General features: G+C 37.9%; 1 protein-coding gene across 2 annotated transcripts in view; it reads right to left on the reverse strand.

Annotated features, from left to right (window-relative positions):
* LOC135697834 (hemicentin-1-like) overlaps nt 1-15,343 on the reverse strand; it is a 642,304-nt gene extending 626,961 nt beyond the window's left edge. For both annotated transcript variants that reach the window (XM_065217677.1, XM_065217678.1), the window contains exon 1: nt 14,973-15,343. In XM_065217677.1, coding sequence (XP_065073749.1) covers nt 14,973-15,006 — 34 coding nt within the window. In that variant the 5' untranslated portion in view covers nt 15,007-15,343. The remainder of the gene's footprint in view (nt 1-14,972) is intronic.
* Between the last annotated feature and the right edge of the window lie 1,189 nt (nt 15,344-16,532).

The following is a 16,532-nucleotide window of genomic DNA, read 5'->3' on the forward strand; positions in this document are numbered from 1 at the left end:
GGGCGTCACAATCATCGATCTAATGATTCGTGAGCGTTCACTCAGAGTGAGCGCTCACGAGTCTTAAAATCGATTATTGTGACGCACTTAAAGCATTATTGACAGATTTGATGTGTCAAACACGTACTTTACTATCTCGTCTTGTAGCTTACAAATACTAATTATCATTGTACCATCTCATGATTTCATAATTCCGAAAAACATTTTTTTTATAGCAAGTGAGTGGAAGTAACTCTGCCTCCATATATATCAGAGGTATATTGAGATATATTCGAGATATTTGGTTTTGACCCTAACAATATATTTTAATCAAAATAGGATTTCTTGGCGATAAAATCAACCAATGGCATCGATTTTGACCATGCTCAATTCTCGCTGAAACTGGTCCACTTTTTGCATGAGGTTCTCATAATCAATTTTTGTCTACTCGTTCAGAAGTTCTAGTTATGAAACTAGATTAATCGATCGGCAATGGTCAATTATTTTTTTTTTTGTTTTCCTTGATTTGCTTTCCGTTGATCTTGTTTTCCGTGCTGAGCACCAATGCTACCGACGCCAGGAAGGCAGTTCCCACACCTAAACCCTACATATCGACCCATCAACTCATGAACCGGGGACCAACGGCTTTACTTCCCTTCCGAAGGAAGGCGTGATTAGAGATGTTATGCCTCAGAACATCCCGGCGGCGCCGACTGGGATTGAACCCAGGCCTGCTGGGATGAGAGGCAATCACGCTTACCACACCACCGGCACCGCTGGCAATGGTCAAATTGATGTTACCGGTCTAATTGTGTTCACTGTTTAACTATTAAGTTAATTATATCTTTGTAAATTCTCAAAACAACTCCTAATGTCAGCGCTGCCGGTGGTGTAGTGTAGTGCATAACATTTTAAAGCGATTTTTCCTCCTTTCAAACATGAGCAGTTCTTTGGAGTTTTGTTGTTCTAGTAATTTTTTGCACAGTAAACGCAGCTTGTCATAAAATTAAGACAAATCAGAATTAAAAAAGGAGATTTTTCCTTCTTTCACACATGAGCTGTTCTTAGAAGTTTTGTTGTTCAGCATTCGGCCAAACGGTATTCAGCCAAATAACCCGAAACCTATGTACAATATGATTCTATCGCCCACAGCAACTGGGAACTATGCAACAAACATTGGATGCAGAATAAGAGCTTTTCAAGTAATAAATTAATTGTAGATGTCCTCAAATTTTAACTCCTAAGATCTTCCAAAGTTAGCCATGAGATCTTTGAAATGAGCCTAAATATCACTTTTAAGAAATCTCAAATCAATCTATAAGACCTCAGGAAATTATTCAAGGAATATCAGGATTTGACCCATAATAATAGGTGCACTCATAACACATTTTATTAAAAAAAAACCGTAATGTATGTACCCGAAACATTTTTTTTTTTTTTATTTGAAATGCTTGTTGTATAAATGTATTATAAGTGCGGCAGCTAACATCCCACGTTTGATAAGAGCTCTGTAAATGTTTTCTTCATACTTCACAGATCTCAACATCTTCCATGTCAACAATTTGTTTGGTTTTGATCTTTAAATGTTAAATAAATGTGCAAAATTTGTCGTTTGCAAAGTGAATCTTAATTGAATTTATAAAGCTCTTGAAGTTATTCTGTACGGGTGCACGACGTTAGGCATACGGTCGTTAGGCATACGGACGTTAGGCATATGTACGTAAGGCATACGGACGTTAGGCATAATGTACGATAGGCATAATGGACGTTGGGCATAAAGGACGTTAGGCATAATGGACGTTAGGAATAATCTACCGGATGAATTCCAGAAGGATGATAATGGAGACCGTCTATTGATTGCTGACTTCGGTGACAATAATGAAAGAGCCTTAATTTTTGGAACTCATGAACGACGTCTTGGACAGGCAAAGTATTGGGTTACAGATGGTACGTTTGCCACAGTTCCTTGTTTGTTTCGGCAACTCGTCACTGTTCATGGAAGTATCGCTCCCTCACATCAGCAGACGGTTCCGCTTGTTTTCATTCTGATGACAACAAAATCAGAATCGTTGTATCGAAAAGTATGGCAGGAAATCCTGGAAGCAGCAGGTATGTTTTTTTGTTATTGAATGAAAAACCACAGAATTCACCATTCTTTATTTCATGAGCTGTTCTTTGAGGAAAACCTTTTCTTCTTTGACAATTGCAATATGTGTGTAAGAATATATTACAACAAATGTGTGATTTTTTTATTTCTAGATGCGATTGATTTCAAGACATAGCTCAAAACTAAGCTGAGTTTTCATTGTAAGATTACTTAACCACTATCGCTACTAATCATGGATCTAAGTAAATATGTAGATACGTCACTTATGATATGATAAATAATGGATTCCAAACTGTGCTTATTAAAGAAACTATGTTTGTTTAGCTTGTATCATTTTTTATTCAACGCTAAGCCTAATTTAAGCATTGTTTACAGGTTTACATGTTAAGCAGGTTTCTAGAGTTGCACAGCAGCAAGGTATTTTATGCCTAACGTCCATTATGCCTAACGTATATTATGCCTAACGTCCATTATGCCTAATGACTTTATGCCTAACGTCCATTATGCCTAACGTCCGTATGCCTAACGTATTTATGCCTAATGGGGTACACTCATTCTGTACTTTTCAAAATGGTGTTGACGTTGAAAGTACCGTCAAGCCTCCGTCTGTTCACGCAATTATTGTATTATTGTGTTCGAATACATCATCCCAAACATTTGTATAACTCAAAAGTGCAGGTTGTCTTGAAAATACTTTTAATGACAGGCGTGTTGTTCGAGAATATGATTTTCCTGCCATTGACAAGAACATGACAGTTACTACGAATAGATTTGTCATTCATCGGAGTTGGTCTAGTTAAGAAACTGCAAACCTACCACGCTGAGGACCACTGTTCAAATCCCATGCTCGGCTGTTTTCTTTTGCTCGAATTACATTTTTTGCTGCTAAAATCTATTGGTCATTATGATGTGATGTTAGTTAGACATGTTGTTAGATCAATATTAAGTTTTGTAATATATTTTTATGACCAGCTGTTTTGAAATTGACCGAGATTTTCTCACAAGAACACGATAGATTCTTAGAATAGGTTTATCATTCATCTGAAATGGTCTAGTTAGGATGCAAAAAACCTACCACCTAAACCTTGTTAGTGTTCTAATTCCAAGCTCGGTTGTATTTTTTAATTATGTTTTGCCACTCAAATTGATTGGTTATTATGATGTTTTCAAAAACAAGTTATTTATTTTTATAAACTCCGGCTCCTGCAGTCTTTTGGTTGCATATATGTATGAAATGAAGCAATTTCAAATATGATTGATTCTTTACAGAAGTCAACTTATTTATAACTAGCTGTGTTGCTTGGGTGTGTATTAGACTGATGCAAATTTTGACATTTTCGCTCCACAGTGCTCAAACGGTTCCAAATCGGGTCCTGATTAGTCTCCCAAAATTTGAACTCATTTGAAAAGAAACTGACTTGGCACAAACCATTTGAAGTTTATATGGAAATTACTATTGGAAAACCAAATGTTTTGTTCATATCCATCTAAAAATTTACCATATAGCTCCGCTTTAAAAAATGATAACTTAGCTCGTAGAAAATTTTCTCAGCTACAACTTTGTACTGAACCACTTTTCAATATAATGTAAGCATCAAAAGTTATCAATCATTCAAGCCACTAATGTCTTACGATTATGCTCAATCAACTGTTCAGCAGGCAACATTGGTGTTTCTGGCGCTTGGAATAGAGCACAAAAATCATGGCTACTATGTCACACTGCAAGATACAGTATTGCTCACAGAACAGCTGCTTGATCATGCCATAAGATTATCAATCTCTTAAACAATTAATAACTATTTTATTTGACGTTTGGCTCAACAATTATATTCTGCAAAGTTGAAGCTGAGAAAATTTTCCATAAGTATAGCTTTTGAATTTTTGAACAGTGCCATATGGAAAAAGGTAAGAAGACAATGAACAAAAAGTTTGGATTTCCCATAGTAATTTCCATATAAACTTCAAATGGTTTGTGCCAAGTCAGTTTCTTTTCAAATGAGTTCAAATTTTGGGAAACTAATCAGGACCCGATTTGGAACCTTTTGAACACTGTGGAGCGAAAATGTCAAAATTTGCATCAGTCTAGTGTGTATGTATATATGTACAATGACGAACAAAACAATAAATCTCCCTGTAAGTTGAACATGAACACCTTCTTATAACCGTCAATTCAAGAAACAGCAAAGCGAAACATCATGACAAGCACTTGTATTATTATGTGGTTTGACAACACGAGCTTATTGATAAATTAAGCCACCAAATCTAAAATCGTTTAGCTCATGTAAAATCCTTTGGACATAACAACCCAACTAACAATATTGTTTTTATGAGGGTTCTGTAGACCATGATTTGGACTTGTTGAATGCTATTAAACCTCTATAAAGCTCGAAATGTTACTTGAAATAAGACCACTTAATAGTTCCGATGATTCAACCGTATAATTATGTTAAGTGTCATAGTTACCTATTGAGTGTTATGTTACAAGAAAGTAAGCTACACAAATAATCCTTTTTTTTTCACTTTGAATTTGATAGAAACCTGTTGAGAAATAAGGGACGTGTAGTGCATTGTACAGGTGTTGAAAGGCAAATCGTTGCAAGGCTCAATGAAAAGGGTAAATTGCAACAATAAATTACCAATATCATCGGAAAATCGTTTTTGTTTTGTTTTAAATGCTCTTAGATCACCAAAGCGAGACCTCAGCTCATAATAGGTAGGTATATTTTATCAAGACTGACAGTATTTTTGAGTTTTTTTTTTCTCTCGAGATTTCTGTGGAAATGAATATCAAAATGTAAGTATTTTAAAATTAAGTTAAGTTTAACCGATAAAAAATAACAACCGACCAAAAGTTTTACTTGGTTTCTTGTTAATATATAAACGCAGGAGAACATTTATCATAGCTGATTCGAAAAACACGAAAAAACAGTCTTATCACGCAACGGATTATTTTAGAATTTATAATATCAATTTGCGAAAATGTATACATTCAACGACCGTTCGCATTTCTCCCGCCAAATCTTTCCAACCTTTCCTCGCCGTTCCAGTTTCCAGGCGGAGCTCTCGTTAATATTCAAAATCTCATTAAAACAGAATTAGAAAATAACCATTTCAGCCGATGGTATGCTGGGGAGCAGCGCACACCTAATTGCGCCTTATCGCCATGAAGCTGCACGGTAACTTTTCAGTCGAATCGAACTTATCCGGGTTGGTCGGTCAGTTGGGCCAGGTCACGCCATCATCTCCCCTGTCCTACCGTAACTAGTCGGACGAACGAGCCAACTTTTAGATTAACCGCACACCTTGCCTCTGGAGCGCTTAATTTGATATGTAAATGAGGGGCTTTCTAATCAGGATCCAGATGATGGTGATGATGGCAAATGATGGAAAACGTTGAAATTAGAACCGAGACCTAACTCCTCCTAGCTTGATGAATTGATTTCGTTAAATGGATCAAGGCAACGGCTGTAGGCAACATGGGTACTGCTGATGGGACTAATTTTGTAGTTTGCAGTTCCAAAATAATGTACATTGTATATTTACGAGCGGAAAATTGATTGCTTAATGTGGAAACTAATTATGGTAAACATAATTCATATCACCTGTTCAAGTGCTCTCCCAACAACGGAAAAAGTCTAGTTTATGTTTGGAGCTCCAATTCCCAAGAACCACAAATGTAATAATAACCCCCGAAAATAAAACACGCACAGGTTTTCCATTGTCTGAGCGGGAAGGTAACCCATTATTGCGCCAGAATAGCAATCGAAACGGAAACACAGGGAACCCGTCATTCTTTGTCCAAGTTTTCTCATACCTCCGTCTAGAAACGCCAAACAAATAACCACCGACAGAAGAAGAAAAAAAAAATCCATGAACAACCGTCAAAAAGTAATTCCCTCGAAAGTGAAGAAAGGAGTAAAACGGCACGAACTTCCCATTCTACCACCCGGCGACGTCGACGGACCTTCCTCTGAACGTTTCTGTGCACCACCTCTTCCGCACGCACTCGATCGCCGTCGAGCACCTATGGCAATTTTTCAGTTCAATTTCTTCGAAAAATATTTATTTTCGCTCCATTCGCTTTCATCCCTTCCATCGCTTCGGCTTTCATTACTTTGTTATTTTTCCATTATTAATTTAGCTGTTTGTACAATTTAATGTTTGCTTCTTGGTTTTACAAGAGGCCGTTCCTTTTTCGTGCCCACGTTTTTAGCTAAAAGTATTGTTTTTTTATCGTTCTGTTTGAACACAACAAGAAGCACGAAATGTTGATTTAGGAAGCAGGTTTTGTTTGGTTCCTTGGCCACGCCATGTTTTTGTGGTAACGTTTTTGGCAAACCACATTTGAACAAAATGCAGGACCTAAGTGGCGGTCTTAACATGGGCAAAAGTAATGTAAAAGTTGACTTAAAAGAACTGTCGATAATGTTTCGGTTAAAAGCAGGCAACACACGAACAAACTAGATTGTCAATATTCAAAAGTATCGTAAATATAGGGTGTCCCAAAATGTCTAAGTACGATTTAAAAAAACGATAACGTAACTCTTTTTACAGCAAATTCGATTTTTATTTCGTATTCATGTTTTCTATAGTATTCTCTTACAGTTTTACGTAGAAATCCGAGATCCGATCAGTCGTAAGCCAAGGAGCGGAATTTTGATCTCATGCTGTTCATTAGCTTCAGATGCCTTTCCAACAATTTTGGATACTTTTTTCCAGTCTTTCGCAAACTTTGTAACGGAATCTGCTGCCTTTACATGTTTCCGCAAATATGCTTTGGCCAGGCTTCAAAAAGTTTCGATTGGGCTGGCCTGGGGACAGTTTGGCGGATTCATCTCCTTGGGTACGAATTGGATCTTGTTGGCTTTATACCAGGCTACCGTGTCCTTGGAGTAATGAACCGACGCCAAATCCGGCCAAAACAGTACTGAGGCGGATCATGGGTAACAGACGCTTGTTTAAACACTCACGCACGTAAACATCGGTTATCATTATATCCGTTGTCACAAACGGGTTGGAAAGCATATCACACTCACAAATTGCTTGCCAAACCATAGCCTTTTTACGGAATTTTTCGGTAAAAATAGACTTATCCGCGTCGTCAGCACTTCTGCCATCACGAACGGTGTAGTTTTGTAAGCAAATTTAACGTATGATTCATCGTCCATAATCACGTACACCGATTTTCTGCACAGCAATTCTCGCACAAAACGAGAAAAGGGCCTATCATCGCTGATCGATCCTTTCCATTCAGTGTGTTGTTTCAGGCGCAAGCTAACATTATCTTCTGTAGAACTGTGCTGCGAGCTTCGCGAGAAATTCGTTTATGTTGCCGTGGTAAACCAAAGAGAAAGTCGATGAAGAGAATCGATAAGCGAGGATAGGCCCTTTTCAAATGTACGAAGGATTGGTCGTGTAACTTTCGAGCAGCGTTGTCAGATTGTTTTAAAGCTTATCGGTATCAAAGGTATTAAAAATCGGTATTTATCGGTATTTACTATTTAGTTAATTTTATATTTTTGCCGTTATTGACGATGATGACGAAAATTTTAACGATGGTGACGACTGGGACTTGAGGAGAATTGCTTTGTTCAACGGCTTTTTCAGTCGTAAAACAGTCTTTATTTTTTTATTTAATTTTTAAAATTATCGTTGTCCTCAAGTGACGATCAAAATTGTGAGAAAGTATTTTTTTCAATTAAATATCATTAAATGAAACCAAAATATGGAAAATCTACCACATCAACGACTTAACTATTGACAATAATGAAAAAACAATATTTTCACTTGCAAAAAGCCACAACCCATGGCCGAAATGTCGAGCAGATTACATTGTAGTCGTTGCAGTTTTTTAAGACTGAGAAAGCCGGTAATCAAAGCAAAATTTTAGGTTTTGTACAATGATCAGAAAATTCCGGAAGAAAACTCCGGGAATGTTTGAATAAGCTTCTGAATGAAGCTGAAAAACCACCCAGATAAAGACGAAAGAAGCTCTCCTGGATGAAGTTTGAGGAAAGTTCTAAGAAAAGTTGGAAAAACATCCGGGAAACTTCCAAGACACGAATTGATAAACTTATGGCGAAAATTGAAATAAACTATCGAAAAAAAAATCGGATGTCACATTTAAACGAAGCCAGAAAAGTTTCGGAAACCGAAAATAAATTTTCAGAAGTAGCCATCTCCAGGGAAAGCCAGAAGAAGCTCGGAAAAACCTTGAAATAGAAGTCGAACAAAAAAAACCTTTGGCTTATGGTCAAACTTCCAGAAAAAGACGATTTAATTTCTGGGATAATCAATTGAACTTCCTGGAGAAGACGAAAGAAACTTCCTGGAGACGCTGGCAGAAATTTCTTAAGGTAGATTGGAAGAAACATTTGAAGAAAGTCGGAAGCCAGAGCGCTCACAGAACAGTCGAAAGAAACAAGGACATAATTTCGGAAAAATGAGATTTCTGGGAATGTTCTTATGATCCAGAAAATTTTCCTGATATTCATAAAACATCCCTGAAGACTCCGCAATTTTCCTCAAGTTTTTGGAATATTCCTGAATTTTTCGGAATTCCTTAAAAGTTCTTGACCAGGAGTTCTCCGGCCATCCTCAAAGTGCTCGGAACTTTCCTGATTATAATAAGACTACCGGAATATCTCTTATCATCTTTGAAGGTCTCTGGACTTTCTTGAAGATTATGAAATCTCTTAAGTGCTCTCACAATTTGCTTAAATTTATTGTAACATCAGCATTGAAGTTCCCTGATCTTCCCAATTTTTTTTAGTTTTTAAAAGGCATTAAAAAGAATAGAACATCCCATAATATGTTCTCACAATGTTCTTATGTTCGTGTAACTTCCTTTACGTTTCCTAAAATTGCATGAGCCCCTCGGGACATTGCTGAAGTTTTCGGAAATTGCCTGAGCTTATCGGAACTCCTTTATAATTTCAGCAAGTTCATTGAAATTAATTGATCTGTCCTGATGTTCTCTGAGCTTCACTAAAGTTCCTGAAAACCATTAAATTTCCTTGAAGTTCTTTGGACATGTGAAGTTACCAAAATATTTATGATGTTTCCTTAAGTTCACTGGAGTTCGCTGAACTTTTCTGAAATTTCCGGGTTTTCGAATTTTAACAGAAGTTAATGAAACTGTGTTTAATTTATCGAAACTCACACAAAAGTCTGGACTTTTCTGAAGTTTCAAAACATCTTAAATGTGCCTGCAGCTAGTGTGTATCCGTAATAAAAATCTGATAGCATCCTTGAAGTTCCGGGAAAGTTGAAAAAACTGGCGGGAGAAGGTGAAAGAATCATTCGAGCGAAGGCTGAAGAAGCTTGCAAGGTAAGGTGGAAGAAAATTGCAGGGAAAGTTGGATGAAACTTCAGGAAATTTAAAAATGAATAAAAACTTCCTGAAGTTAAATAATTTTAAAAAATATTTAAGCCATCGACTATTTCTCGATTGATGGATAGCCAAAAACGGTGAGGAAATGCAAACATTAGTCGAAAGAGTATCAAACATAAGGCATCTTTAGAGATGATTGTTTAGCATTTTGAAGGCTAAAAAAAATATGAGGTATTCATAAAGATATAAGACTCTCACAAAAAATTTCTCCGAAATTCGAGCGCGGGCAGGCAATGATAATTTTGATTATTAAAAAAAAAAACGGTATAAATCGGTATAAAATCTTAAAAATCGGTATTCTGAGGAACCTTATCTGTATATCGGTATCTAGTTTGGAAATCGGTATAAATACCGATAAATCGGTATATCTGGCAACGCTGCTTCCGTGCCCTCGGTTTGATGGATGCGGTTTGTTTTTCACTTCGCTTTGGCTTCTTCTCCTTCTTATACGTCTTTAGACCCATTCTTTCCTTGGCCTGCTGCACGTTACTCTTCGAGGATCCCACTTTTTTAGCCACGTCTCGAACCGATGCACTTTTCTTGCGAGTGAAAGCTTGCCCGATTTTCCAGTCCAGATTTCGGTCAACAGTATTCGGTTAACGTCCAAATTTTTGCTTGTCCTGGAAAGTTTCTTCATCACCATACTTCCGAATCGCGTTTCGAACGGCTTCGTTGCTTACACCTTCCTACTTCGCTAATTAACTCAGAGAAACACCATTTGTGCACGATCTGTTTGCGCTTTTCCAGATAAATGTTTCGCATTGTCACGGAAATGTAATGAACCAACATTTGCGATACACGGAACTGTTGGTCGAAATGTAAACAATGATTCAGCATGATAATCAGCTGCTTAAACGTCATCTGAAACAAGCAGGGGTGTTCCAAAGTCGTGCTTCTGGGATACTGGGAGTTGGGGAGAGTTGAATTCCCGATTTTCCTTATTTTCCAGGTTGCCCAACGTACTTTTTCTGGTTTAATGATTAAATGGAATACCAACATTATTGATTTTAAAAATAAATGTCACTAGTATAAACAGATTGCAGCACTTTTTTATATACAGAAAAACGGAAATCTAAACTGTCTGCGTAGTGTAGTGTATGCTACATTCTATTCAATAAATCAATCTAAGGTAATTCTGAGAAGAGCTTCAAGAGACTACCGATTATAGTCCCAGGAGAATCAACTTATTAGTATAACTCCAATAAACCTTTCAATAATTATAAGTTATTGCTGTAGGTGCCCTTTTTCTTATTATTATTCTTCTTCTCATCCTCCTCCTTCTTCTTCTTTGCATTCCATGCTTATCACTAGCGAATCCAAACACATAAAGCAACCAACGATACAAACAAAACGGTTGCTACGACAACCATGACAAACTCGCTATGTAACATAACTCGATCGGAGTGGTAGAAGGTTGATGATAGATAGCTTGCCTGTTTTGCTGCAATATAGGGGAAATGGCCCTAATGTTGACCTATGGATCTAAGATTGGGCCCATCGCTAAAAATCTGCTATTTATCAATTTTATCTAGATGAACGCGTCATTGGGACGGTACTAATGGATATTTTTGGTCGCCATTGAAAATTTAGTCGATTGCTGAATTTATGTATGGACCTAAATTAGGGACATTTGGGCTGACATTACATTCATTTCCCCTACTTGGACGAGGACATAGCTTGATCTGAATCGAGAAAAGACATAACAAAAAAATTCCCATTAACACACGTGTATCATCTTCGGTTTTACTTCGTGAAGCAGCTTGCCAACAGCTTTGCTCATTTCCTTCTACCGGGGCGAGTGAGCTGTGTCGCACGGGCTGCTTGTCATGAAAAAGAAGGAAGAAGATTATATCATTATTACTTTCCACTTCTGACATAGCATTATCATTCGGTTCGTTGATCGCTTGTCATTTTGTCATTTTGAGATTTTTTGATTCCTTGGTGCTCTCACCTTAGTGTTGTAGATGCACAGTTATTAATTTCAAAACCAGATTTAATGCCATATTTATACTCGAATCGGTTGAAAAATAAACTTATTCTTCTAGTTTACTCGATATCTATCCATTGCAAGCAATATTTTGATAATTGTTAATGTTTTGAGAGTTGGTGCACAGGTAGATTGAGGCTAAGAAAACGCAGCTACATATACAGACTTTCCATAGCCAAATGATATAGTGGTTCTCAGAATTTCGTAAAAATTGATACATTTTTCGAGGAATATTTAGAAAATGTTCATTATTGCAAAATATAAGACCCGTATTTTTATTTATTTTGTCATACGGGTGACCATTTCCATGTTAGAATGGTCCAAAAAATCATTTATTTTAAGTTACTGTTTTCAAAAATTCATAACATTTTAAAAAAATATAATAATAATAATAAAAATGTTATTTTGTATTGAGACACATTTTTTGTTTGTTTCTTATAGGGTTTCATCGTATGTAGACAGAGGGCGCAATATGTTTTAATATTTTTCCTTGAACATTTAGGCTCTTTAACACAAAATTTAAAAAATCAGCGACGTGTTCTTGAGTATTTTTTTTAAATAATCTAGTTGCATCTAGTTTTCACTCAATATTTCTATGCGACTAGATCCCTGTGCTTCGGTCAGAGAGCGTATAGGGCGTCGTTGGGCCAATTTAGTTGTGGCACATTTCGAGTATGAGAGAGTAATTTCAGTTAGATGGAAATTGCCTGAGAAAAAAGGCAAGTGCTTTCGCAGATTACCCGAAGTTGCGATAATGAAGGTATGATCACAGACAAGCAGACATAACACTCTTAAAACGTTCATCGAAATCGCTTTTAATGGTCAATTTAAATGTTTCTTAGTTGGTAGTTCCAACAATCAATACGGAACTAACGATTTTAAATTGGCTCACTACTTGAATAGCCTGTTGGTCCCTAGCAAATCGATTAACTTACCCCATTTTAGTCGAAATTCTAGTACTACACTATGTTTGTTTTGATTCGCTATGAAAGTTTGACAGATAAAATGAGGGGTTCGTGGATTTTCCTATGATTCGAGGGGTTCACCGATCAGCTTGGGACCGAAGATATTACCAGAGCTGAGCCAAAAAGTTGAGCTCGTTTCTTCGGGACCTTCTAGTCTTAGAGTTACCTCTATGGTAGTACCGCCATTTGTGGTGCACATAATCAATTCCCTAGCGTTTGACGTTTACACACTACAGCCATCTGTTGAGTGTATTGCCCATCATAGTGTATACGACAGATGGCGGTATGATTTACAATGAGAAATGTTCAATGTGTTGTGTCTGTTTGTCTGTGGTATAACATGGGGGTATCGTTAGGACAAAATCAAAACATTAAGCAATATTACGCATCACTTTGAGAAATACTTCACTTCGCAACCGATGAACCATTCTGACGGCCATATGAGTGCCCAAGTAACCATATAGTCGCAATATAGCTTGTATATTACTTTGCTTGAGTATGGTTAGTTGGGGTGAATGATGAAACTGTCACTTCTTGAAACTGATCCCTTACGTATTTCTTTCATTCTCTTTTCGCACACGGAGCGCTCGGTGGACAAGCGACTTTGGCCGTGAGCCTCGTCTCAAATAACCATGGCAATTCAGTGGCAGATGGTGGACATGAAACCGACCACACCAACCAGCGAGGAAGGAGTCAACATCGAACCAGGAACGGAACCAACCATGGACGATCTACGGAAGCAAATTGCCAGTGAAGCACGGAATGTCGTGGATCATGAGCTAGATTCACTGAATGTTTCTTATTTCGGATGTCCTGGATGATGAACTAGATTCAATCAATATGGAAAGATCTCACCGATTTCATGAATTTCTTATGTATTGAAGTATGAGCGGGGTTCCTCTGCAGTACTATAATTGCTTCTACATCTCGAAACAAAAACTAATCCGCATGTTCTTTCACAAGGTTGCTTCATTCTTCAATATCCTGCGATTCCAAATTAATGCAGGATTGATTTTTTTTCATTCTTAACACCATATTTCCACATTCACTTGCACGTAGCAAACAATTTTGCGACTGCAACTAACTTCCGATCAGAGTAATGATGATTGCAACTAACTTCGTTTACGGAGCACTCAAATCATGATTACAAACATTTGTCATTTGCTGCTTTCGTTGTCACTTTTTTTAATTTAAAAACAACAATTTTTCTTCAGCTTCTTCGCAAAATTGTGCTTTTTCGCATTAGTATTTTCCATGGAAACTTCATCCGTTCACTTTTTTTTCAAAATCAGCGTGGGAATGGTAAAGGTAGTACTAACAGAATCATTCTGTCTGGCTCACACACAAATCACACATCTTTTCTCAAAGATTATTCGTTTGCTTCATAAAACGATCTGTAACTTCTGCTTCTTGTTTTCATTGAACCATTTTTCCTTTCGTTTTCTTGACGAACTTTAAGACCTTGAAGTTGCCCCGTTCTGAAACACTTCTCAATAAATCATTATTAAATCAACAGACCTTCTGCACAAACATCTTCCACTGTGTGATCACTCTTACCGATGATTATAAGAACTTCATGAACCTGCGTATAGAGCACTAGCTTCGAACCATCAATTTGGGACACTTCATTCCATAAACTGTTTATGCAAGAGCATTCCGAATTTTCAACTCGGAAAGAAACTCCTTTAATTCATCGTTGAGTCATCCTGACATAATATAGCACACATTTGAGGCTGCAAGCAAGTGCTTGAAATACCAAGTTGCACTAAACCGAAATGCTCATGAGCTTCAGCAGCTTCGAAGGATGAAGATTAAATTACTCCAGATGATTTTTTTTTCGGAGCCGCCGAGCTGTGTACCAATAACAAAAAAAAAAAAAAATATGTAAATGATCTTCATTCCTCGTTGTCAAACGAGCTAGTCCTTCTTCGTGTTTCATTCATCCTTCTGATCCTTCTTGCAGCGTTAATTGCCATTACTGCTCAACGCAGATGGGTCACACAAGTGAAAATCCTCATGTTCACCATGTGCTGCTTAACGATTCCATTATTCCGATGCCATGCATGGTTCAGATTTCAAGCATCATCGGCAACCTTTTTCCCGTGCTCCTTTCATGCTGTCTGTACACCCGCATCATTAGATCAGTAATGCCAGGGCCGCACTCACTGAAAATGTCCCGACAATCGGCTTTGCCGCCGTCCCACCCAACACGAGAAAAACAGAATGATATAATTATTCACAAAACCTCTCACAGAACCAATGTAGCACAACATCAAAACAATGGGCTCTTCCACCCCCTCCTCTCATCCAGTTGATGAGCCAAAGACGCCGAATGCCCTTTCCACGGTTCACCGTTCCATCCATTCCATCTTCTTAATGCACCGCGCACCGCATCAGCACCATCACGCGGCCCATCATCAACCGAAAACTTTCCCTCTCTGCCTGGTCCCCCGTCATTACATCTTCATACCACGTAATTATTCCGACGGTGAACCATAATTGATGAAAATGGCACAGCGCGAGTGGAACCAAAATATTTACCCAAAAGTATACGCCACCACCAGCGCCGCTTCATGGCTCCCCTTTTTCAGCCCGCTGGGTCGTCGTAATCCTCAACGGGAAAATTCTCGGCACTGCTGCAGCTCCCCTTTATTCACACTGCTTCACCTTAATCACTATCTGCTTTACCGACGCCGACGAAGACGAAGCGACGAAAGAAACGCGAACACGGCAGGAAAACGATCACTCCATCAACCGCCGGCAGTGGCGACGAAGGCGGCGGTTCCGGGGATAATCGGGAAACTCCGGTGTAAACAAAAAGCATCAAACGAATCGAATCGGAACGTGGTCCTTGCTTTGTAGCACAAAACCGAGCGCGCGCGCACGAAATTCACTCACGTATTCTCTCAACTACGCACGAGCACTGACTAACTGGATCACCGGATGGACACTTCTTCGGAACCCTCCTCGGTGCTGAGGTACCATGCCGGCGTGGTCCTCCTCGCTCTGCAGCGATGAGTTGCGCGTGCAACAGATCAGTGAGAAAAAAGGAGAGAGAGAATGGGAGAATGAGCAAAGACCCGGTCGGAGAGAGTGAGTGCCAGAAAATGCGGCATGCAGCGCAATAATGGATGGGATTATTGGCGGTTCTCTTTTGGTCGGTTGTTTCTTTGAGCTGCCGAGATGCACGATGGGAGTGTGATGAATCTGCATCATCAATGAATGGAGAAGGGCAAGGTGAGAATTGATTCAGTTGTCAGGAAAACAAACACAGAGGGCACGGTAAAAAAAATCTTTTATGTATGGCGAGCGTCTGAATGATAAATTATTATTTATTTTCATGAATGTTGAAAGTTGCTATCACGAAGGCCATACTACATGTGAACAGTTATTTTTCTCCAATTAATTGTCTTCGAATGAGTGCATGGCAGAAAATATACATTGTACCTATGAATTAGAATTGATGCTTCAAATGTTGGCCCAAGTTTCTCTAATATTGAGCCCATGTATCAATTCAGAAATACATTTTTAATTCTATCTAGTTCGTTTGACTTCTGATTGCTTGCTTTAACTTGACTGCTCTGTTACATAGAAGGTTGCTGTCTTTGTTCAGATGAATACAGCAAATTCCGTTTTTTTTTGCTACTTTCCAACTAGAATTAAGCGTTTGTCTTTATCTAATAATAATAATAATAATAATTATAATAAAATATTTGCCGTTGTTGGAAAGTGGTGACTACACAAAGCACAAAATTTTTTTGTTCATCATTCATAATCTTGTGTTTGTTCGACTCCTATAAAAGCATTTTTTAATGGTTCGAACGAAAACAAGAATATGGGTGAATATCTCACGATATATGTAATATTTCTTAAAAGAAAAGGAAACAAAGAATAATGAAAGTTATGTAAACTATAACTACAACTAGAACTATTGGATGTGTAATATGCAACAATGAAACAATCAAATTAACATTCCATTTATTCAATTACAACGTTTGCTATTTTAATGATTTCTTGTTGAGCACAGGTAAAGATAAAATGAATTTAAGTTAACTTAAATAAGTTTCAGTTGAATGCCATGTGCAGTGTTGGAAAAGTTCG

Source organism: Ochlerotatus camptorhynchus, unplaced genomic scaffold, assembly GCF_037179485.1.
Source record: "Ochlerotatus camptorhynchus isolate MF236.1 unplaced genomic scaffold, CSIRO-AGI_Acam_v1.1 ptg000078l, whole genome shotgun sequence".
Classification (NCBI taxonomy): Eukaryota; Metazoa; Arthropoda; class Insecta; order Diptera; family Culicidae; genus Ochlerotatus; species Ochlerotatus camptorhynchus.